Consider the following 22,569-nt stretch of genomic DNA (forward strand, 5'->3'; position numbering starts at 1 on the left):
TCGAATATTAATCGTGAAATGATTCGTGTGCCGTAAACCAAAACGATTAGTACAGTTCTTTTATTCTCAATGAGTCAAGCTAATGCTCAGTGAAATTCTAATTCGCCTATTCTAATAACAATAATTCTAATAACAATCGCCTTATGTACTGACTAGAAAGCACAGAGTTACTGTCTAACTAACTGCAAAAATAAAATCATTATATGAGCAAGCTTTAAATATACAGCTTTATTCTGTACAACAACACTAAAATCATCACTGCCATCGTAGTTACCGTCTTTCGCTGTTGTACCTACATCATTGATATGCAAAACCGTGGTATCTGAAGTACAGCACTAACGATGGCGAATCGAATTCACATACACAATCATATCTTACATGTAATTTTTCCGCCTGCGTGCTTCTGTATCATTAACGGGTGAGGATCTCGTGCTTTGCTTACTACATATATAGACGACATCCTTCACCCACACAACATCATAATATCACCTTCTCAAGCCACTCTTTCAATCGTCATCGTTTGTGACAGTCAATTGAATTATTTGGAAAATTGTGCGAATAATACTACATCGGTCGGCAGCAGTCACCATGTTATTTCTTAAGTTCAGTGGCTGGAGAGGGGATTGACTCCCAAGATTTGGCAACGTTCGAGTTATTTGAATCCTCTAGTGAGTCAACATCAACAAATTCATCCTCACGTGCTCCCGTATGAGAACGGCGAGGCGTATCCCTTTCACGGGCCTGCAGCTTTTTCCTCAAGGCTCGTCGCTGTTCGTCGGAATGCGTAGGACACTGGTGCGATCGCGTGCACATTTTGCCGGTGTGACGGGAGATGACGCAACATGTCGCTGTCAAAAGATCCTTGCGTTCCCAGGTTGACATAGCCTCAAGAGCAGTGAGAGCTTCTTCTGTCGCTGCGCTGCTTCGAGAGCTACTCGTACGATCCTTATCTTTATCCTGAGAACGAGTTAGATGGAGTGGAATTGGGTAAGTACAGATAGCTTCGTAGGGGTGCCGTCATGCTTAAGCTACACATTATTAATATCATAAATGCTGAAAATAGATATGTTCTACTCATAGTATTAAAAATGCAAGTAAGCAATGCTTGTTTGATTTACTATTTCTTAATCCTACATCTCGGTTCTAGTAGATGCATATTCTGCTTTCTGTAAAGCTGAGTCGGTCCGATGCAAAGACAAGGTGGATTCTTTCGAACGGACTCTGTAATTTTTAGGATCGTAAAATAACTCACATGGGTATTCATAGGAACAAACTGATATATATATATATATATAATTTCGCTAAAGCATTTGACTAAAGATGAACATCTGTTCAGACTCCTTTCTTTTATTTATTTGTGTTTCAAGCTTTCTAAATTAGCTATAGTACTTAGCATTTACCAAATACTATAGTATCAGGTATTTACAGAGATCGAATCTGATACTGTTAAAAACACTAATCGCTTGTCTGGAAATTCTGTTTATTTTTACTAACAGTTCTCACCTTTTCTTTCGAACTGTTGTTCCCTCCGCCATTGCCTGAGTGACTGGTGGTTTTTTTGGATGACCTTCTGGGCGAATTATTTTTGTTGTCCTTTTTCTTTTTTTTCTTTTCCCATATCCAATCATCGTCTCCGTCATTCTCGCCTCCTCCGTTCGATCCTGAACCCTGATTATGCTGCTGACTTAACTGTTGCTGCATCTTCTCTGAGTTCGCTATTCGCCGACTGGCCAGACGCGAACTATTGCGGCCCATTCCCATACACTTTTCAAGGTGTGGGGCAAATCTCGATGCAGCCATCGATCTATTACAGTTTGGACACGAACATTCAAAATGAAGTTTGTGCGGAACCTGACCAAAGATATCTCGGCCTGCTTCGTCAACCACATCAGCAATTTCTGCCACCTGTTCAGATAGACAAAAACGAAGCTTCAATTCCTCTTACGATTTGTTTCTGTTTGTTATTTGTTTATTTCTCTTAGTCGATCGCCTCATAGAATCTCGGGTATTTTCGCTAATACCTAGCGTTCCTACAGTTGCTTTGAGAGTCTGATTTTTCGGTTTATTTTTGTTCGATGTAACCTTCAGTTCATCGTAATCATCAACGTGCGGTGCCCATTGATTATGTAAAAGCTTGCTTTAAATAATCCGCGAGATTTAAAATATTTTGAAGGTAATTCTAGAGGTATTAACATTCTTTGAATATTAAAACATCATTATCTGTTATAGTCAAAGAGGACCTTAGATTTTATATATATGTTATGAGGTGGAGTTGTCTTTAACAATTACTGTAGTTCCGTGAATGACATTGCCTTGCACAGCGTAAATATTTGAAGCCATAACTTAACTCAATGGGTCTAAGTAATAATCTCTGTTTAATTATAACTATTACTTGGGTAGTTCAATTTCGTATATATTATTTTTTAAAAAAAAAAAAATTCAAGTAGTATGTATATACGGCGTGAGCTATAAATGAGCAAGAACTGCAATAAGGTCGTTTACAGTGGTTGATCACAAAGTATCAGTAATCTTTAAGCAAGCTATGATAGAAAATTGCGTTTTGATAAAGATAGTAATTACTTTCTTTAATACTTTCGCAAGCTAGAAAATACTGGCAACGCAAATCCCTATAAACCGGAATTACAAACCTTTATAAATTGAGGATTCAAACTGAACCACCTTAAATCAGAATATAATACTGCTTATCAATTTTACTTACATTGTTAACACTTATTATCTATCTACTGCTGAAATACTCGAACTACTAACCGACAAATCAAATTTTCCTTTGAATACGCAACTTTGGTGACAATTACTTTTTTTTGACGTAATTTATGCCTCCGCGCTAATCAGTTTTGTTGTTCACATATGAAATGGCTTCGACACACCTGTTACTATACATAAAAAAGTGAATGTTCTACTGAAAAATCGAATGTTTGAGCCATGTGTTTCCTGTCTATGGTTTCTTTAATAGCGACTCTGCATAATTTCTCTTCTTTGAGACAAGCCTCACTGACCTGAGGTCCTTCGTCGAGAAAGAGTCGCCCATTTTTGTGCGCTCGATGAACCTCGAAACACAATCCCTGTACGATCGTGTCCAACATTTCATCAAACAGATCATTGACTACGTATTTCTCCAGTCCCTCAGACTCCGGCATGATCGCTGATGGAGAGGGAGCTGACACTCTCGATGGCGCTGAGCTGTCTGACCGCACTGAACCTATATATTTTCCTGACGGCGATGTATTACTCGATCACTAATGGTTCTGAATACACTCGCTTCATGCCGCTGCCTCGACATTAGACATTACTAAGACAGATGAGCAAGACTGCATAAAATTCATTCCTATCACGACGCGTTAATTTCTTTTTAACACCGTACTGAGAGTTCACTAGGTGGTTTATGTTCAATAGCCAGACCAGTGGCACAGTGGATGAACGAGTGACAATACTAATGTTATGTTTGTTGGGATACGCCTGTAATTGGCGTTCCAACTAACGAACACCTATCGCGAGCTATTCTCATGGCCTTAGCAGGAAGTACAGTAATTAATGAATAAACTTGCTTTTATTTTTTCGAAAAGTGTAATACACCGGGGGCGGATTGCACCTATGAAACTAACGGCCTGCTGTTGTTTATATTTCATATCTAGAGCAAAACAATTTTATAAATTCCGCGCGTTGAGTGGGTGAGGGTCATCCTCGTCTGTTGTCAGCTACCTAAATGTCTATAAACAAAAAAGGTATGTTCTAGTGATAGCGCAGTGGGAAATGTTTGTCTGCTAAACTCAGGGACAAATGGAGGTTTAAATTCAGATCCGGGCATGTATACTCTTTTTCTTCGACAGATGAGGTGGGGATTGGTATGGCTATCAAGCTTCATTCAGCAGCAGAGATTATGTGGCGGGTGCAAGGAAACAAGTTAATTAAATTATTACTTCCTAAGAAAGCTTTTTGGTTTTTGTTTTGCAATCAAAATTCACAGTTCACAATGATTAATTTGATTAATTGAAGGTTCTTTGTTTGTAGCCGTTTTGCATATACTTGCCGTGTATTCCGATTCAAGCAATGACTCAGAAACGCTGTATGTTTGTGTACAAAAATAATCTGCGAACTTATTTTTTACTGCAAACGGGCTTTCAACCTAATTTTTATAAGTATGCGATATACAACTATTTTTCTTGTCTAGACTAATCAAGTATTGAAGATCTAATCAATACACAAAAAACAAAAGAGATTAAGTATAACCAGTTGAAATTTAGGTCAGAAAACAATAATTAGTCAATGAAGACTGTAAGAACCCCATATTAACTATAAGGTATTATCTGATGGAGAACTAAAACAGTATCCTAAAGATCATCCAACTGCAAGCAATACAATTTTGGTTTAGTGAAACATCAGCCTCTTTAGAAATTTAATATACCGTTATCCTTGTGGTTATATATACTTCAGGCATATATTTCGGTAACTCGGTTTGAGAAAAAGCCTGTTATACTTATTTTATTTCATCGCGCCTGCCGTGTAGCATGTATCACATATATTAGAACCGAAACTGACGGCGACTTCGCTGCAGTGTGCGGTCCCGGGTAACTTGTATTGCAGACTTTACAGAAAACGTTTACTATTTCAAGAATGCGTTCATCCATCGGGCTTACTTAGCCTATTGAAAATCTTCGTTCGAATTGTTCGAGCTGAACTTGGGTATCAAACATATGCTGAGAGTAGAAATTGCTCATTGATATTGTGAAACCTACATTAGTTTTCAGTAGGACAGGCCACCAAACGCATATCTTTTCAAGGTCTTCTTCATTGATAGATTTCGAAATTAATATTTCGGTATACCGCATCAACCTAGAAGGGACCCGCCAAAACGGCACGGTTGCGCCCATTGTCGGAGTAGTCGACTGAACGTGGAAAAATTTTCGCGGTTGTCCTTAAAAAAAGATAATGCCTCAGCGTTTAAGAAAACAGTGTCGCCTGTAAGTGCAGCGTGCAAGCGTGACCCATTGCAAGAAATCAGCGGATGCTGGTTTATCATGTATTTAAAAAATGGTATTGAGTAACAGTGCATATTCTCACCAGCCCAAATTCAAAAACTTGTCAACTTCAAACCGTGTCGTTGAGTAGTAGTGAGCCTTTTCTATACGTTATTCAGTTTACTTTCAATAAGCATATGCCATAATTAATAACTCAACAAACACTTTTGAAAGCTGATAAATATTCAGCGTAGCAAAATCGCGTTAATGTGGTGCTTGGCCCTGCTACACAATGAGTTTGATTAAACTCTAGTTGAGATGTATTTTTGCCTTCGAAGGTTGCGGTATCCCAGGTAAAAAATTACTGCTTTAAGATATATTTTCCAGTATATTTCTATTATATAGTGTTTTGAGTTCTTTGCCCAGGACCGTCATTATGAATTGAATTAGACCTGGCCGCCTCTTAAAACGAGACTTGTGTCTACACTTGACATATACCTCACATGCATTCCTAAGTTCTTAGGGGTACACGCTGTTATTGCATCATTTCGGAAACTTGCTTATTTTGATGACCAGCTTTCCCCTGCGGCATCGCAACGGAATCTTGCTCAAGGATTTTCGATACCTCTTACGGCTAAGTAAAAGGAAGCCGCCGAGATTTCGTTGGCTTGAGCAACTATTTGCTACTGTTACTACTCGTATGGTACCTAGGAGACTTTTAATGCCATAATAGTCATTATTACATGTTCCTACAGGAAAGAAAAATTGGGCGACGATCTACAGGTCTTGAAGCCAACCCTCGCTGCTGAATCGGAAGATACGTTAGTCAAGCGTGTTAAGGTACTTATTAGTTATATCGCTTTTTATGTAATAAAGATAATATAAAGAATATCATCATCATATAAAAACGAGGTACGATAGAGAATGAACTTTGGTGAGGATGAAGCGTATCCAGAAATGGAGTGAAGGTATTTAGTAAATTAATTACCTTCTTTTTTTTGGAGTAGTAATAAGAGAAACAGCTCCCTGGAATGCTTTGAGCATGATAATATTTTTGGAAATAAGTGTATTTATTTAAATGACAAAATACTATAGTGCAGTGTACTAAAAGGCAGGAGAAACTGCAAAGCTCTGATAAGCGAACTATTGATTTTTCTATATTAACTTATCTAAAACGTAAGTTCGTATAGTGTTTATTACGTGGTATCGTTTTCGGTTTGCAGGCTCGACGAAAAAAATCGGATGCGACCCTTGTTCCTGAGTTCACATTCACGGTTTCTCCGGAGCCGACCGTCGTTCTTAGTATAGACGATGAAAAGACCAGAGGTATAGTGTCAAATCCCACCATAGCGCTGCACGTATTAGCGACTGCTATTGGACAAGCAAAGCGCACTTATTTCAAAACATTACTCTGCAGCTATGTAGTAGCGAGTCAAGACGATTACATTTAGCCACAAAGCTTACAACACGCCATTATCAAGTCCAGTGATTTCGAATTTTAGTTAAGTTTTCTTGTCAATATAAGGAGGAAAAACAGCTGGTGCTGGTTATGTGCATTAGTCCTTTGGATTAACATAACGAAACTTGACAAACACAAAACCAATGCTTTTAGAAGACCAGTATTTGTTGATCCTTTTAAAAAAGCACTCAAACTTGTTGGAAAGTATAACTTAGCGTTGTTCTTCACATCTATTTTAATACAGAGACATTTCATTTGTTGTTAGGTGAAGTCACAAATTCTCGCTTAATGACTTTATCATTTCAGTAAAATAGTGATTTATTATAGCTAACTAAAGAAGTTGTTAGTGGTATGTATTAACTGCACATATTCTGCTTTTGTACGAACGGCATCAGCTTATCTACGTTTAAATAACTTTCGTGATTTATTTCAAATATTTATTTTCTCAAACTGTTCATTGCGGCTCAAAGTGATTGAGGCGGTACAGGTCATTGAGCTTCTCGTAACATCGTTCGTTAGAAATTTGTACTTCTAGACATATGAACACAATATGATATGATAAAAAATGCCAATACATTATAGGCGCAATTCCAGCGATTGATCTTAGATTGCGATAAAGAAAACGCCGTAATTAAGTTTGACAATGCGTAGAAGAAAATGCTCCAAGAATGATTTTTAGGCATGCGTGCTTCCGAGAAAACCAAAAGCAATGCTTAATATATATATATATATATATATTTATTTATGCTGCTGATAACACCAGGCAATAGCCGGATGCAATTGCGAACTCGAGGCGTTCGGGAGGCTGATTGCTCTGACTACGCGACCCCAACATCGAAAAGCAACAAACAGGGTGCGCGATTTCCCAATGAAAATAAGGTCGCCTGTATTGAGTCAGAACTATCACAGAATCCAGATTCCGCGAAAGGCGATCGCGGGAGCGGTGCGAACAAAAGTATCCTCGAGGATCTCACGAACAACCGGTCTACAGCAGGAAAACGAAGTAAACGTCACAAGTCGAAGGTTTCTGCTTCGGCCGCGAACTACGGAGAGGCCGATGAGGGTACCGAAGTAGTATTCAGAGGTGCTCTCCATGAGAGTGGAACAGCGAATGATAATGCTAATGCATTTCAAGATTGTGCCGAACTCTCTAATAGTAACAGTCTCACAACAGAAAATATAGCAGAAAACAAAAATAGAGAAGAGAATGAAATGAAGGTCGAGGTGGTCAAGAATATGAAACCACCCAAAGCAGAAGGGGCGATCTTTAGCCCTAACGTCATTACTGATCGTCATAGTCAGACTAGTCTACCTGCTGATAACGCAACTTCCTCTGAGAAGCAAGATGAATCGCTTAATCAAAGTTCTAATGATGTATTTTTGAATCAATTGGCAAAGTGCAATGTGGAGAATACGAAAGTGAACAACACTTGTGAACAGATTAACCCAAAAGCCGTGGATACGTATTTAAAAATACAAGTGACATTAGGCAATCCTAAAAGCGACAGCAATCGTGTAGCATCACCAGTTACGGAGCAGACGACAGAGAAAACGCAAGAGGAGCACAAAAGCAGTCAAGATTTGTCATTTGAAAGCAGGTGAGCCATGATGTGAGGCAGTATTGCCCTGTCATATGATCGAAGTGCTGATTAGAGAGAAAAGTTGGCATTGGTCTTTTTCGAGCGATTTTACGGTCATTGGATATTTTGTAAGTTGAATCATGTTCACCTAATTTCTTCCATATTCCAGGGAAATACGCAAAAAAATCCAAGATCGTCTTGAAGGAAACTCTAGTGATGATGATTCTTTATGCTTCGGGCCAGCAAATGATCACCGTAGTGAGGCGGGGACGCTGTTCGACACTTTACTTCAAGAAAGAAATGGTTCACTTAATCAGGACAAAGCGGTGCAACCTAACAAAGAAATTATTTCTTTAAGCGCAGATGTTGCAGCTAAAGGACAGCATGGAACCAAAAGCGAGACTAAAACATCGGATGTTCAAAATAAACTATCTGACCAGTCACAAATGCCTTTTGTAATTGTGCGACGACTTCCTGACATCGAGGCTGCTTCCGATGTTGGTGAGGCTCAGATTGATGGCTCCGCGGCACTTGAGGATAACCTTATTCCGCGATTTGGACGTCTCAAAAAAAACTCAGCAGAATTTAAACACCCTCTGCCTCCTCACATGGCAGCGCACAAACGAATGTCTGTGAATGCCTCTCCAGCTAGTTTTACCAGCGACGAGGGAGCAGCCACTTCTGACCTGCAAATATTTGCAGGGGCGGCCGTGCGCCAAGCTCTTACAGTGTTGGAGGATCCAAGTCATGAAACTCTGACGCCCCGTCAATCTGAAGAAATTATTGTGCCACTACCCGAAGAATGCGCCAGCAGGGAAGGTTCAATCGATTCGGATGCCGACATAGATGTCATGATGCAATCAAAATTGTTAGTATAAGAATAGGCTAGGTGAGGAATTTGGTAGAGTTTATCTGAAAAAGGTGTATCCCAAATGAGTTCTACCTTAACTTTCGGAAGATCGCAGTACAAAATTAAGTGAATAAAGGTAGTTTCGTATGGTACACATGTTAGCTTTATAGATGAAAAACTAGGTTTCATCGATTCGGAATCAACGTGCAAAGTTCAGATTTGGTATTTGGGTTACTTACGGTCGGTTGTGGTACGCAAACCTCTACTTTTTTAAAATATGCACCTTTATGGCCTCATAAAGAAATTTTCTTGTTGGTAAATGTTTTGATTACCAAATGACCTCTAACGCCATTTTCTTACCCGAGAAATACTCTAATTTCTACTTAAAAATCAATGGGTGTGAGTATTTCATTATCAATTTGTTTCTTTATAGAAAATTTCTTGCCCTTTAAAATATGATCTTAGTAAATAATTACCAATGGTGAAAACCTTGCAGTGTCGGTACGAGCAAATCAGTGTCAGCGTTTTTGGAACAAAGCTATGGCACAACGATGATGCCTACGCCAGCGTTACCCAGTCGCCATAGCGTTGCAACTAGTATGACCGGTCATGTCCGGGCTCCTCAGCAAGAATCAGTTGAAGATCAAGAGAACAACACCTTTGAACTTGTCCTTGACGATGCAGATGCTCATGTTTCGTCAGCTAAGCAGAACCCATCGATAACCAGTTTTGAAGAGCCAAATTCAGCGAAGCTGAAGAGCCCCGATAGTCACGCGCCTAATTCAGATTCGTATAGAGGTTCAAGTGACTTTTATATGAAAACTAATGAAGAAAAACAGCTGGCTCAAAGAGCGGACACAAATTCAGCTACATGCAAGGAAAGCATGCAGCAAAAGCAAGCAGCAAGTATTGTATTGACTAATCAAGGAACGTTAATGCATGAATCTATTGTCGAAGTCAAACAAGAAAACTGTGCTAACGTCCAGTGTGATACACGTAGAAGATATGCGTTTCCCATTTCCACCAACATTTATCCAGAAGAGGAAGAAGATCCTGATTTTGTTTCCGATGAAACAGAAGAACTGCGAGCTCCACGCAAGTATAAATTAGAATCTACAAGACTGCCTGGCGGAGAGGCACCTTCCGACATAGTTTTCATTATATCAGATGACGAAAATAAGTTGACACTACAGGAAACTGACAAAGTAGTTATCGTTGACAACTGCAGAGTTGTCAATGATAAGAATTTCCAACTGAAGCAGAATAGTCTACACCGAAATGACATGGCGGTTGCTACAGGACCCTCACTTTTTGAAGTATGTAAAAATAAGTCCATCTCAGTAGGTGTCACTAGGTGCTACTAAACTGTTTTTTTTTTCTGCATTTGTCTAATATTATAGCTTGGTTTACAGGATAATTTCGAGTATTATATATAATTTGTATTGCTACGTGTATATATATACATACACCATATATACTTGCACCATATATATATATATATGGTGCACGCATGTTAAGTACGATGTACGCATCTTATGTCTTACCAGCAAAACCAACTTCTCACATGTCCGCCAAGCATCGCAACATCGAATGCAACGGTCTATGGAGCTGCTTCCCGTATTTCGTAAAACTTAAAGCATATTGCAAACGTTCTGTTATGCTTACATTTATGAGGAAAATAAGCCTACATACGAGCTCGTGTGATCTCGACATCAAAGTTCTACCTAGGTGCTTTTTGTTAAAGCAGATTGTGCAACAAAGATAATAAATCGTCTATTTTCCATTCTCCTAATGCTACAAACCACATATCATATGAATCTGTATTGTGAAGCGCAATTAAAGAGTTCTCAGAGAATCCTATAATGATAGAATTCTGTTCATTTTGATTTAAAACAACAGTAATCAAACTCATTTTAGTTTATGTCAACATGCTTTTAGCCGTAAAAAATCGAGTGAATTTTGACTTTATAAAGTTTTCTGCAACTTTGTTTGTAGTACCTAGCACACCAGCTATAAGTTAAACTTAATACAATATAATCATTCTGGTAAGCGCAAAGACACTTACCGACATTAGCCATTTTAATCCATTCGTTAACAACTTGTATACTTGTGACGCTCATAAGAATCCCTAAGTTCTAGTTAAAAAAATCATACATCCATTTTTTTTGGCCAGGAAATAAAAGATCGAAATTACAAAGCTAAACAGTCGTACAATTTCAATGAGCACGTTTAATTACGAAACATGAAAATTGCTGCTAATCGAATCAGTTTTTTAGTGATGTCTCAGCGAAGACCTAGTTAAGGAGTTAGACAAGAAAGCAGAGTTTGGTGTGAAAATCTTCTGGATATGTTAAGCTTTAGAGCAATTAACTAAATGCGAATCGCGCTTGAGGCATCTAAATATATTTTTGTTTTTTTGAAGATTATAATACTGTGATTGACGATTGAGACAACATATTGGCATTTTAATTGTTAATTTAATTGTAAGCTACCACGGACCCGAACATATATTTTTTATTATATCTCAAGTTATGCTATGATTTAGCGAGCCGTTATTTAAGCAGTATCACAACGATTAATATAATAAAAAAAAATGATCACTAACTGGAGTAATAAAACTATGACCCAGGTAGTTTACGTAGGCAACCTAAATGGCCCGTTCCATTTCTCTCATTAATTTCTCATTTTAGCGGAGACCATTAAGGAATGTTGTTACTTTTGTGTATTTAAAATTTCCAGAAATTCGGGGAAGCTTTACCCCAGTCGTTCCGTCTTCTTATCAATGAAAAATTTGATGAGAAAGTGTCATTGAGAAGCGAACACAATACACAGCAACAAAATATTTTATCAGGTAATAGTCATATAGAGAATAGCCGATGTACTCCCACTGGAACAATGAAAGGACTTACTGACTTGCAGAATCAAATCCACGTGGAATCTGGTCAGACAGAAAATGTTCAACTATGCGCTGTGAAAAATGGGAGTTCCACGTTAGCTGAAGTCGAACAGCATCATATGGAACGTGATAGTTCCGTTCAACCCCACGTCAATTATGATGACGGCACTCACAAGAACGATGCTGCAGCAAAGACGCAAGGAGGCGTTCAAAGAGCAGGACTGGACGTGCATTTAACCAACGCGTCTAAACATCTCGTCTCAGACTCAATAATCGACGCGAATTCGACGACTTCTTTGAAAATATTGCAAAGCGGGAGAAATTTTGGAGATGATGTAACATCTTCTGGCAAAAGTCTAATGGAAGAAGGTTTGAAAGTTGACAGCAATAGGTGCCGAGAAACGTTTAACGTCACATCCAAATCCACACCAGTAAGTGAATTAATCACATTGGGTGCTTTTACTTTGTAACACCATATAGGTCAAGTGGTCAAGTACGTAACCGTAAAATAAATCTGACTGTCGAGATGATCTGAAATAAGTAACCTTGATTCTGGCTGCTTGTTATATTATCACGACTCGCCAAGATAATTCTATTTCATGGACATAGCAGGAAAATGACAACTACTGTGAACCCTTCTGATCATTTTGCTACAAGGTTGCTGCAAATTAATGCGCTTGTGCAACATCTAGGCATGCTAATTGTACTAATTATCTAATTCTAATAATAAGATTTATTGTAAGTTATAATCTGGAAAAAATTTACCTAAATATGCCAGTTTTTTTAGGGGAAACTTTTTGGGGCGGGCCTTTACCCACTTCTCAGGAAATTTCAATAAAAAAAAATTTAATAGAATAGGTTTATTTCAAATTTGAAGCGTTTGATGTTGTAGGATAGGCTGACGAAAAGGTCTACTTCTAACTTATTAGACGAGAGCCAATATCAGACGCCGCGAAAGAAATTACATAATGTGAAAGTAGACTACTCGCTTTAAATCTCAAGGCTTTACTTTATTATTGATCCATCTTTATAATAACTTTTTAACCATAGCTTTTTAACCCTACGCTTAAACAAAGCCCTTAAGGAATAAAAAAAAACTGTATTCATCCGTTTTTGGGAGAAATTTTTCGATATTTACACATAGCATTTTCTTAATTCTGCTTTTTCGAATAATTAAATCTCCTAGATCGACCCGTTTCATCTTCGAGGAGAGAAAACCTTGAAGGACTTGATATCCTACGGTTTAGTTCGTATGCCCTTTCTCGGATTAAATACGACTTCTCATACAGTATCGACGCCTTCACTGCAAATGGTGAGCTAAATTTAATTGGACCATAATTCACCTAAAAAATTTTGCCTAGTACATCCGCAAATTCATCCTTAGATAAATCAGAATGTAAATTTACTATATAAAATATATGGGATGTATCTAAGTGTGCATAATATGTTCCACTCATGTCTAATTCTAGCTGTGTTATCCCGTTTATGTTTTGTTAAAAACACTTTTTATCTCTAACTCTACCTAGCATTTTTTAAACGATATGGATTGCCTTCTTACACAGAGAAGTAGGCAACAGTAGTTTTGTAGTACCTGTATCAGGAATTAATGGGCGAGATCAATTTAATATTATTATTTTATTATAAAATGTCTTTGCCGTGGCGCACAGTGAAAATGACAACCGTATGTATAATTTTTCGTTTGCTTAGTGCGGTGATCAAGAATGTATTGGTGCTATTGGCGCTTCAGCATCCGGACCAGCATGTTTATTGAAGAAGGCGCTTAATGCGCAAACACCGACCAGCACTTATTGCCTTAATCGATATAGGATTGCGGAGAGTAAGCCACATGATGGTAATCTTGGGAACGTGTTTTCTCCACAACTCCCTGTAGGTGAAGGTACCGTAGTCTACTTTCTATCTACGGTGATTAAATTATGTATGTTTTTGTATCAGAAAGCTAACTTAGACTCGAATCTCACATTATAAAATATATTAGACCTAGTATAAAATTTCTATTAGGAATATCGGTTCTTGGGACTGGTCTGAGAGTGTAAAGTCCTTTTAATCCAGTGCCTAATTTAAGGTTCATATAGTCAATTGAGGCTTTAAATGATCTACCTCGCCGTTTTTTTACTCACGATAGCACGAGAATGGATTTCCCAACGTTACATCACGAACTTTAGTATAATAAAATTCATAGGGTAAGTACAGTTACCCATACAAGTTCGTCTCAATTCTAAATCGATATTGACCTTTGGTAGAATTTGCTGGGCTGCACCGTATCACTTACTGGTGCTTAGAGGATTTTAGTTGGTTGGTCTAAGTAGATAATGCGCACTTCTTTGAGATCGTTGTGACAGTAATCATGAGTATGCGGCCACTGCTAGTTGGAATTTTAGTGTTAGCAAATAACTATTATTATATATTCTTACCATGCCGTTTCTTTAAGCTTATTGGGGGAAAAAGCGGATAAGTCTAACAAAACCCACAGACCTTATGGCCAATAACTGACGGACAGAAAATGCCATATAACACGGAACTGATGCTCATCAACTAGGATTGCTTTTCATCAGTTCCTGTGGGGAATTGAAATTTGAGAGTAGAAGACATCATATAAAGCACAACTTCGGACCGGTTTTTTTAAGTGGAAGTATATTAGAGTTGCCGATATGCAGAGTCGTCTAGCATGCAATAAAGACAGTCAACGTGGTCATGTAACTTTAATCATATAAACTCATAAGGAAAGTCTGGCTGATGTAGTTACAGTAGATCTCACTGTATAGCTGTCTAATATATGCAGGGAAAACAGCGTAATTATGTAGGCCTTCATTCAAGATACACTTCGCGCCGTCTAGGCTTCAAGCCTTCTGGAGAGGCGCGAAAAGGGCTCATTGCCGTACAACAACATAATCGGCCGTAAATATTTTGAACTCCCAAGGATGTTCTTGGTAGCGTTGTGATCAAACTGGTGGAAAAAAAATAATTTCTTTGACTGAGGAACTATTTAAATGCATTTATTTTCAGACAACTGTTGTCACGTAACAAAGATATATGGCAACAAACTGCGTTGTTTTACAAAGTGAATTAAAACTGCAAGTTAAGAGGTGAATAAAATCATGACAGACTGAACAGTTGGGCAGAATGTTGTTAAGGGTTTTACGTTTTCTCAGTGGAACAAGCACTCACTGTTAGGTCAATCCAAGCGCGCTTCTCATTGTAAGTATCACTTCTTTCCACGGATATTTCAGGGGGACCATTACGTCGTCGGTATTTGTTCCAGGAAGAGTTAGACGACATAAAGGACCTCCTACCGGACCTGGGTTCTCCTCCCCCAACAGTTGCTAGACGTCGTCTGGCTAAAGGCTTCATGCTCGATTCAAATAGACTACCACATTTTAATGAATCGTACGGTAAGAATACGAATTAACTGTTTAGATAAGTCAATAAATTGCAGTAGTGTGAAGTCCTATTTTAATGGTCCATACTTGCAGAGTTGGCCTAGCAGATTATTTGCAGTTCTAATACCGTAGTAACTATACTGTTAAAAATCCTTCTTTATATGTATGTTGGACTATCATTGTTTTGATATCACATTAAACAACTATACATACGAGAAGTCTTAATTAGGTTCATTTTAAGATTGGAAATAATATTCGACAGTGATCAGTTAAGGCTAATACGGTTGTTGACATTTTTATTGCATTTAAGAAAATTTTGAGTGACTGTCCCTAACTGCTAATTTTTTCTTTCCTTCAGTCGAGGTTGGTTACAGTGGTGCAGAGTTGAAAATCTGTGGAGAAGAACTCTTTGCTACTGCTGTTAAACAGGTCATAGAAAGCAAGCCTGGGATTTCCAGGTGCATACGGCGGGCCCTTGAAAAGCGTATTTTACCTGATTATGAGGAGAGCTTGAAAGAGATTGTAAGTTGTTCTTTTTTCTTCATCCATAGTTCTCCGTTTATTTGGGATCACTTTATTTCAGCCGATAATCGAGTTTAAATATGCATCGGTCAACTCTTTGGGAGGAGAGATATTTTTTAACGATGTAACCAAAATACTATAGTCTGAACATGATACAATAATATGCTGTGCTGTTTACTGTGGTAAAAAAGTCCACATCGATGCCTAAAATCGACAATTTAAAAAGCGGACAATATTAATATTGATTATAGTATACAGTCTATTATCTAGAGTTCTGATATATATCGAGCGAAATAATTCAGCAACTTGGCATCACGTTAGTATAAGCCCTTTGTTTCATTACGGATGATTAAATGAGATCCTCAGTATTATCGATGCTATACTCGCCTATAGAGGATATTTACCTGATTCACGTGGATTCGATAGATGATAGTTAAATAGGATCGCCTGTTCGGATCAATCTGTTGTTTGCGGTACGAAGCCAAAATGAAATAAAAAAACTGGTTGTTGCACCTCGTATACTGTCTAATGCTTATATTCTGTTGTCTACAATTTTTTAACTAATATCTATTGTTATCTTACTGTAATGACAAGATGGTGCTCCTGGTTAAGAAAGCAGCATTGCGCGACCAAATCACGCCCTTCCAGGAGGAACATATGCGAAAGCAGAAAAGATTAGAACACGCTCGAAACTTTATCAACGCCACGGTGGAAAAGCTTTTGCCTGAGGGCGAAAATGACGTCATCAAGGTGAATTTGGATGAAAAATTCAAATCCTTTAAATTTGCCTAGTCGGGGAATCCACTGCATTTTCCATTTGAATAAACAATACATTATAAAGATCCAATAAATGTGTATTAACAACAGACAAATTGATAATATGAGTAGGGATAATTATAATTAACAATCTGCGTTAATTATGAAAGATTTAGACGCCTTATTAATGTTTGTTTGCTACGTAGTTGATTATGAGTTTTACTGTGAACTGCTGTTAAGTCCCATCGAATTGTTATATTGTAGGTGCTAGGATTCAACCCTTATGACGGACAAATGCCCCCCTCAGAATCGGCTCGGAAATCGACAATTCGGCGACTACAGGAAACAGAAACGCATGCTCCCAGCAGGAAAAAGTCTAAGAATTCTCCAATCAACACAACGTTCACAGAGCATAAATAATTCAATAAATGTATATACTCAGTAGAGCTAAAAGACATCATAATAGGTTCAAAATTCTCAGATCCCATATATTTTAGTTTAAAGTTACGACATTAGAACGATGCATTATTTGCTGTCATTTTTTAGAGTAAGCCTTTACCATTTGCAAACGACGAAACATATTTGGCAATCGACAGAGCTCGCGACACTTCCAGTGGTCACAGAGAAATACGCAGCTTAGTCGCAGACATTTGCTAATAAAATTCAGCTATGCCGATGAATATAATATAGATAATAGTTCTTGATAATATCTTCTAATTTTTTCAGCAACGAAATTCTATTTTGTTAGTTTGATGTAATAGCAATAACACAGGGCAATGTCACCCAGGAACGGACGTCTGAAGTTGTAAAATTCGTCCTAGAAAAAGGAATATGCAAACAAATAAACGAGAAGAAAACCGAATTTTGACAACTTGTTTTCTGTAATATATCATTGTCCACATGAGTACGTATTTGTGTAAAAAGTGTAGTTATAGAATAAATAAAGTAAATGTTAAAGTCGCTATAGAATAAATTTTTTTCTAGATCTGGTCAAACGAATGCGGGTATTTCTATAATTTGGCAGTTACACAAACAACTTGTTAGAATCTTTTAAAGCGTTCTCAAATGTCTTTCAATAACGCTTTATTTATGATATTTATATCTACTATACCTTCTGTACATTATCCTAATGAATATACCTAAAAACTTGTTTAGTTTGTCTGGTTTGAGCGTTTTGCAATAAAAACCTCCCCTGAAGTATCTAGCTGCCGATATCTGTATGAATATTATAAGAAAATTTCAGATAAAACTTTGATAAATAATAAATAATAATAAAATTAATCATAATAATTCTTGAGCGACGATCTACGAAGCATGCGTGTCAGCTCATTATAGGGTCAACATTGTTGATGTAAGTTCCAAATCTGAACAGAATATTTTCTGTAACAATGTTTACAGGCGTACACATTTGACGTAACGTTTGCAGATATCCTTAGTTTGTACGGAGTAGTAATTCTGGGCATACATGGATAGCGATCTACGCGTCAGAATAGAAAACTGACTCTTTTTTAAAGGTACAATGATCAGTTGTTTCCCCCAAAGAGGAACTCGAGCTAATACTCCAGTATCTAGGTTGAGTATATCAATGATCAATTTATTTTGACGTTTTAAAACTATGCAGAGAACATACGTCAATGTATATCAATATTGCCCTCGATTTGTAAGGAGCCTGCAAAAGTGTTATCTAATTTCCCTTCTCAAAAGCTACCGGAATAACAGTTCTCGCTTTCTGTTATACAAAAACGTGGACGATATCGTTGTGAGTGCCTGCTAACCGTCCACAGTATAAGAATGCTTTCATTGCAATTTTTCTTCTAGAATGTCCATCCTTTTGCATTCTGTTCTGCATAGGGGTCGCCACGAGTAAAAGGTTCAACTTTAACTCGTTTCAGGCAGGACTCCTAACAGTTAGTGAACATTATCATACTAGGTTGTTATTAAGAGTTCCTGCCATTTGACAAACTCTTCAGGGTGGTGCCTTTTGTGAGCTTTCGTCTGTCTAGATAGTTCCGAATGGGTACTGTTTAGTTTTTGTAAGAGGCTACACACACTGTTTTATTCGCAGGTTGCATTGTTGCTTTGTGTATGTACACCCTAAATTCACATCATATATTTTAGTTGACACTGGTTGGAGAAGAATGTTTTCGAGAAGCTTTTGGAAATCAAGATAGCAGGTCCTTTGAATAACGCGATATAGTATCCACATGGCGTTAGAGGAGTCTTGTCTGCGTTGAATTGTTACTCAGTCCTTGTCTGAAATTCTTTGATTAAAGGTATCACAGTAAACTCGACACAGAAATAATCGTTTGGCTTGCATAGGGCCCATAATGTCAACGGAACAATTAAACATTCGTTCTGCTTTGCTGTCCGTCATACTTGATTGAGTTACTTCCTGTGGTCAAGGTAGCAGCAGCACGATTAGGTTTAAAAAGGCATTTAGCACTAAGAATGATTCTTAACTATGGAGGAATCAGCTGACATCTGCGCTTGAAAACATTGGTTCTCATAAGCAGAGGGACAAATGTTATAAGTTCTGCCTGTAAGTCTTAATATTAAAACATACATGCATTCTTAAGTAAGCTGCATGAAATAAAGATGTCTTTAAATGGCTCCGATTCGACACATGCCTTGCATGTCGAATATAGATTTTATTGAATTTGCGTAGCAGCAAATTAATATAGAAAATATCGTAGGTTATAAGAATAATTTGATGATGTTAGTTATGTATATATTAGATTGATCAGTATACAATACAGGGTTATTAATTCTAATTTTTAGAACTGCGTTCACGAGCATAGTTCTTTTACCTTCAAGCAAATTATGCAGCGTTGTTACTAGTGATTTTTCGGTGCCTGGATAGTAACTTATGTATTGTTACTGCTGCATTAATCGAGTCTATAAAACCTTGAAAGAATATTTCGACGTTAACTTTTACGGGTTAAACGACGTTAAATTTTAACGATTTTTTTTATTAAGGAGCTAGGATTTTGAGAGAGAGGTTATAATCCGTGGGAGCAATGTCTAATGAGTACTTAAATGACAGTAAGCCTTTAGCTGTAACCTCAACATCTTTTCTATCGCGACTGTTGGGTATAGCGTCGCGTCGTGTTGCGCTGATGCATCTCTGTTCATTAATTTCGGCTGCTTAATGCGGAGCTTGCCCTTTTGTCAGTGTTACCAGGACTAGTAGGCATCTTCAATCAGACATTTAGTTTAAAATGATCTTCTGCCAATACAGTTGCACCGACTCGTCAGTGTACTCGATTATCATGAAAGATACATTTTCCACCACAGTTGAAATTCGATACGAAGGTGTTGTAACGGGAAAGTGAAGGAGCCAAGCGTCTCCATGTCTTCGCTTTTTACATGCGCTCAAATCATAAGGCATTAATTAGTCGATTTTTTGTACTTCATTCGTTTGACCGAGGTAAATAAGTATGATCTTAATACATACAGCAAACGTGAAGACGAGTATCTATGTGCTTTGAGCTGAGTCGGCCTCCACGATAACCCTCAACAGTCCATTATTCACGAGACTACTTCTCAAGCTTAAAATTTTCTCCCGCACATTTTCAAATCGAGTTTTGCCTTATTAGCACATATCTTTCGATGGCTCAACTTTAAGATGCCGTTGGCGTATCGTTAGAAATGTTGTTAATGTAATTTTGATTAACCAAATTTAAATCTATAAAGTTGGTAATTTTGACCCTTTATTTATCCACCAAAGAGGAATTATCACACAATTTTCAACTCGGGTATATCTGAATAATATATATATACATTCATTTTCAACCATCTTGCTTTATTAACTGCGGCCAGACTTAACCTTGAAGCATCCAGATGTCGTTTTGAAATCAGTCGTATGATTTGTTTTTCACGATGCAGCTGCAATAGAACGCTCTGTGGCAGTTCTTTAAGTTCTGCAAAGAAAGACCATGTTCTTAGACTAACGTTTTAGTGACGTGTGATAAATTAACCTCGATCAAAACTTACAGATTGGATTACTCCTAACTAATGCACGTGTCCCGGATGAGAAAAAGGCTTAATTATCTTATGGTTAGTAACAATCAAGGGGCATTTGTCAAGATAAATCCATAGAAAATTGCGTTATTCCAGCGTTGCTTCTGAGAAGGTAGCTCCGGATTGCTCCGTACTCGCAGATTAAGCACAGACGTCAAGCTGCAAAGTTTTAGCAAAATCTGTTTCAGGCAAATCAATCAAATGTCGCGAGGCGGAGCATAATTATCAACAATCTGATGCGCATGAGGTTCCACACATTTTGTAAGACCTAAAGTGGTCCCACTATTGGAACCTTGTTGGAAATACATTTGATAGAAACAGCGAAAGTCGATCTGCGAGGTATCGTAGAACAAAGGAAGTTAGTAGGCGCCTAACAGTTGGGCCTTAAGCATGATTCTCTGAGTTGGTAGGACCGGAAATTTGCAGTGATTACAGGTAACCGAGCAGTGTGTTCATATAGGAATGCGTCGTATGTTCAGAGGTACAGATATGCTTATATAGTGTTAAGGAGAAGTCCCTACCAGTGTGAGGATCATGCAGGGTCTTGATTAGATGTTAAGTAATGGAGAGCCTTGAGCTCAATCGAGTATAGCGAGTTTTTGCCTGAACCTATCGTCCATGTTTAATTAGGCATATCCTTTTCCATATCTGGTTCTGGTACAGGACACCAATTAAGCGGCGAGTAAAAAGCTTGACCATGTCTTATGGCCAATACGTTAAATATTGCGAATAGTCTTGTAAACTATTGAACTAAGTGGTTACGTTATAAAACAACTATTTTCCGTAATGTCTTCATTATCGTAAAGAAAACAAACCAGAGCGAGTGATTGTGCTAATAACATGAAATTTTGATTGCTTTTTGAAACACTCAAATTATTTCTATTTTTGCCCATCATTTGCTTGGCACGTCATAAACTATGATTCAGGAATTGGTATATTGTCGTAATGTGATTCAAGGGATCTTTGAAAGGTCCATATCATGTATAATTCGCTCCAAAGGTGAAAGCAGTTAATAAATACACTCCTAGTAGAAAATTAATTTCTACCCAACTGAGAACAAGATTTGTACGGGGCAACATAAATCGCTTTTCTCCCTGGCGCACCCGCTAGCGAGCTTGCCACACTGATGCTATTGCAGGCTGAGTAGAACCTTGCCATAAACTTTTAGTGCCTTTGGATTTTTTAGGACAGGGTGTGTTACAACTTTGTGATCATCTTTGACCTTGTGATATATTAGATATAACTCACATCTACATGTATATATTGTGTTGCTATGTATTTTTGTACAAAGATCTTATTGAGTGTTTGCCATCAAAGTGAGTAGTTTTTATATCGTAAATTCTTTTTGCCAAATATATGCACTGTAGTAAATATAGAATTCAAGCAATTGGACTATATATTTCGAGTACTACCTTAGAACGTAATATACGTTTTTTCAAGTTGGTCATTTTTTAAAAAAGGAATTTTCAACTTTTACCATAGTATGGCAAGTCTCAGGGCCTTAGCTTTCCGATAAAATGAGACAAAGCAGGCTGCATCATATCGATGAGGCCCGGACAGTGCAATCAACTGTGTAGGTCAAACAACAGTTGTTGTGCCTTGCAAAAGATATGCGTACATGCAACGTTGATAAACTGCTATAGTTTGCACATGGAAAAGGTGTGTGCTTATTTCTCTGGCAAGTAATTAAAGGGTCTCGTTGTTGACTATACAAAAGCATAGATTTTTAATAGCTGCGTTTGGCAATTGTTGAAAGGTAGTCCAGCAGTATCCCAGCGTTAATCGAATCAAAAGCTATGAACCAAAAAGACCTCGCGCGTGTAAAAATGTTTACCATATAAGATGAAAAATGACCAAGGAAAGAAAAATATAGGTTCGTAACTTCAAGTCATTGCTCTTTTCAATGTACCGTTATATATAATACATTCCATACTCGAATGTATCTGCTCCAGGCCAAATAAGCTTAAAAATTAAAATGACTTTGGGCTCTTATGTTTATATTTGAATCTTGAGTTCGAACTTACGTGGACCCCGGTGCATGCCAAACATGCCATTACATTACAAAAACAAAAATTTGCTAAATAAACTTAAATCATCATTTTAGATCTGACA

At 37.7% G+C, this 22,569-nt stretch overlaps 2 protein-coding genes across 5 annotated transcripts; one reads left to right on the forward strand and one right to left on the reverse strand.

The window, feature by feature from the left end:
- Window positions 1-208: 208 nt before the first annotated feature.
- On the reverse strand, window positions 209-3,642 carry Sgf11 (SAGA associated factor 11kDa). Its single transcript, XM_022844556.2, has 3 exons — window positions 3,018-3,642; window positions 1,504-1,905; window positions 209-957 (listed from the first exon to the last, which is right to left on the reverse strand). Exons 1-3 carry the CDS (start codon window positions 3,156-3,158, stop codon window positions 592-594), a joined length of 909 nt encoding a protein of 302 aa, XP_022700291.1. The 5' UTR covers window positions 3,159-3,642; the 3' UTR covers window positions 209-591.
- A 1,040-nt stretch (window positions 3,643-4,682) lies between these two features.
- On the forward strand, window positions 4,683-17,299 carry LOC111266792 (uncharacterized). Of its 4 annotated transcripts, none has more exons than XM_022844572.2 (13): window positions 4,683-4,979; window positions 5,732-5,816; window positions 6,200-6,302; window positions 7,199-8,033; window positions 8,185-8,883; window positions 9,362-10,181; window positions 11,605-12,192; window positions 12,948-13,073; window positions 13,469-13,658; window positions 15,010-15,171; window positions 15,518-15,681; window positions 16,276-16,431; window positions 16,702-17,299. In XM_022844572.2, the coding sequence occupies exons 1-13, from the start codon at window positions 4,948-4,950 to the stop codon at window positions 16,855-16,857; spliced, it is 4,116 nt and encodes a 1,371-aa protein (XP_022700307.1). In that variant the 5' UTR covers window positions 4,683-4,947; the 3' UTR covers window positions 16,858-17,299. The 4 variants fall into 4 exon arrangements, with proteins under 4 accessions (XP_022700307.1, XP_022700308.1, XP_022700306.1 ...); XM_022844573.2 differs by lacking the exon at window positions 4,683-4,979 and adding an exon at window positions 5,009-5,052; XM_022844571.2 differs by lacking the exon at window positions 4,683-4,979 and adding an exon at window positions 5,117-5,329.
- The last annotated feature ends 5,270 nt before the right edge of the window (window positions 17,300-22,569 follow it).

The sequence above is a fragment of the Varroa jacobsoni genome, unplaced genomic scaffold (assembly GCF_002532875.2).
Source record: "Varroa jacobsoni isolate VJ856 unplaced genomic scaffold, vjacob_1.0 scaffold_1116, whole genome shotgun sequence".
Taxonomy (NCBI): domain Eukaryota; kingdom Metazoa; phylum Arthropoda; class Arachnida; order Mesostigmata; family Varroidae; genus Varroa; species Varroa jacobsoni.

Coding starts and splice junctions, on each gene's coding strand:
- Sgf11 (XM_022844556.2), bottom strand. CDS start 3,158: ATGCCGGAGTCTGAGGGACTGGAGAAATACGTAGTCAATGATCTGTTT. Junction 1,906..3,017: donor TTCTCGACGAAGGACCTCAG/GTCAGTGAGGCT, acceptor CTATCTGAACAG/GTGGCAGAAATTGCTGATGT. Junction 958..1,503: donor ACAACAGTTCGAAAGAAAAG/GTGAGAACTGTT, acceptor ACTCGTTCTCAG/GATAAAGATAAGGATCGTAC.
- LOC111266792 (XM_022844571.2), top strand. CDS start 5,295: ATGTATTTTTGCCTTCGAAGGTTGCGGTATCCCAG. Junction 6,303..7,198: donor AGACGATGAAAAGACCAGAG/GTATAGTGTCAA, acceptor TGATAACACCAG/GCAATAGCCGGATGCAATTG. Junction 8,884..9,361: donor GTCATGATGCAATCAAAATT/GTTAGTATAAGA, acceptor AAAACCTTGCAG/TGTCGGTACGAGCAAATCAG.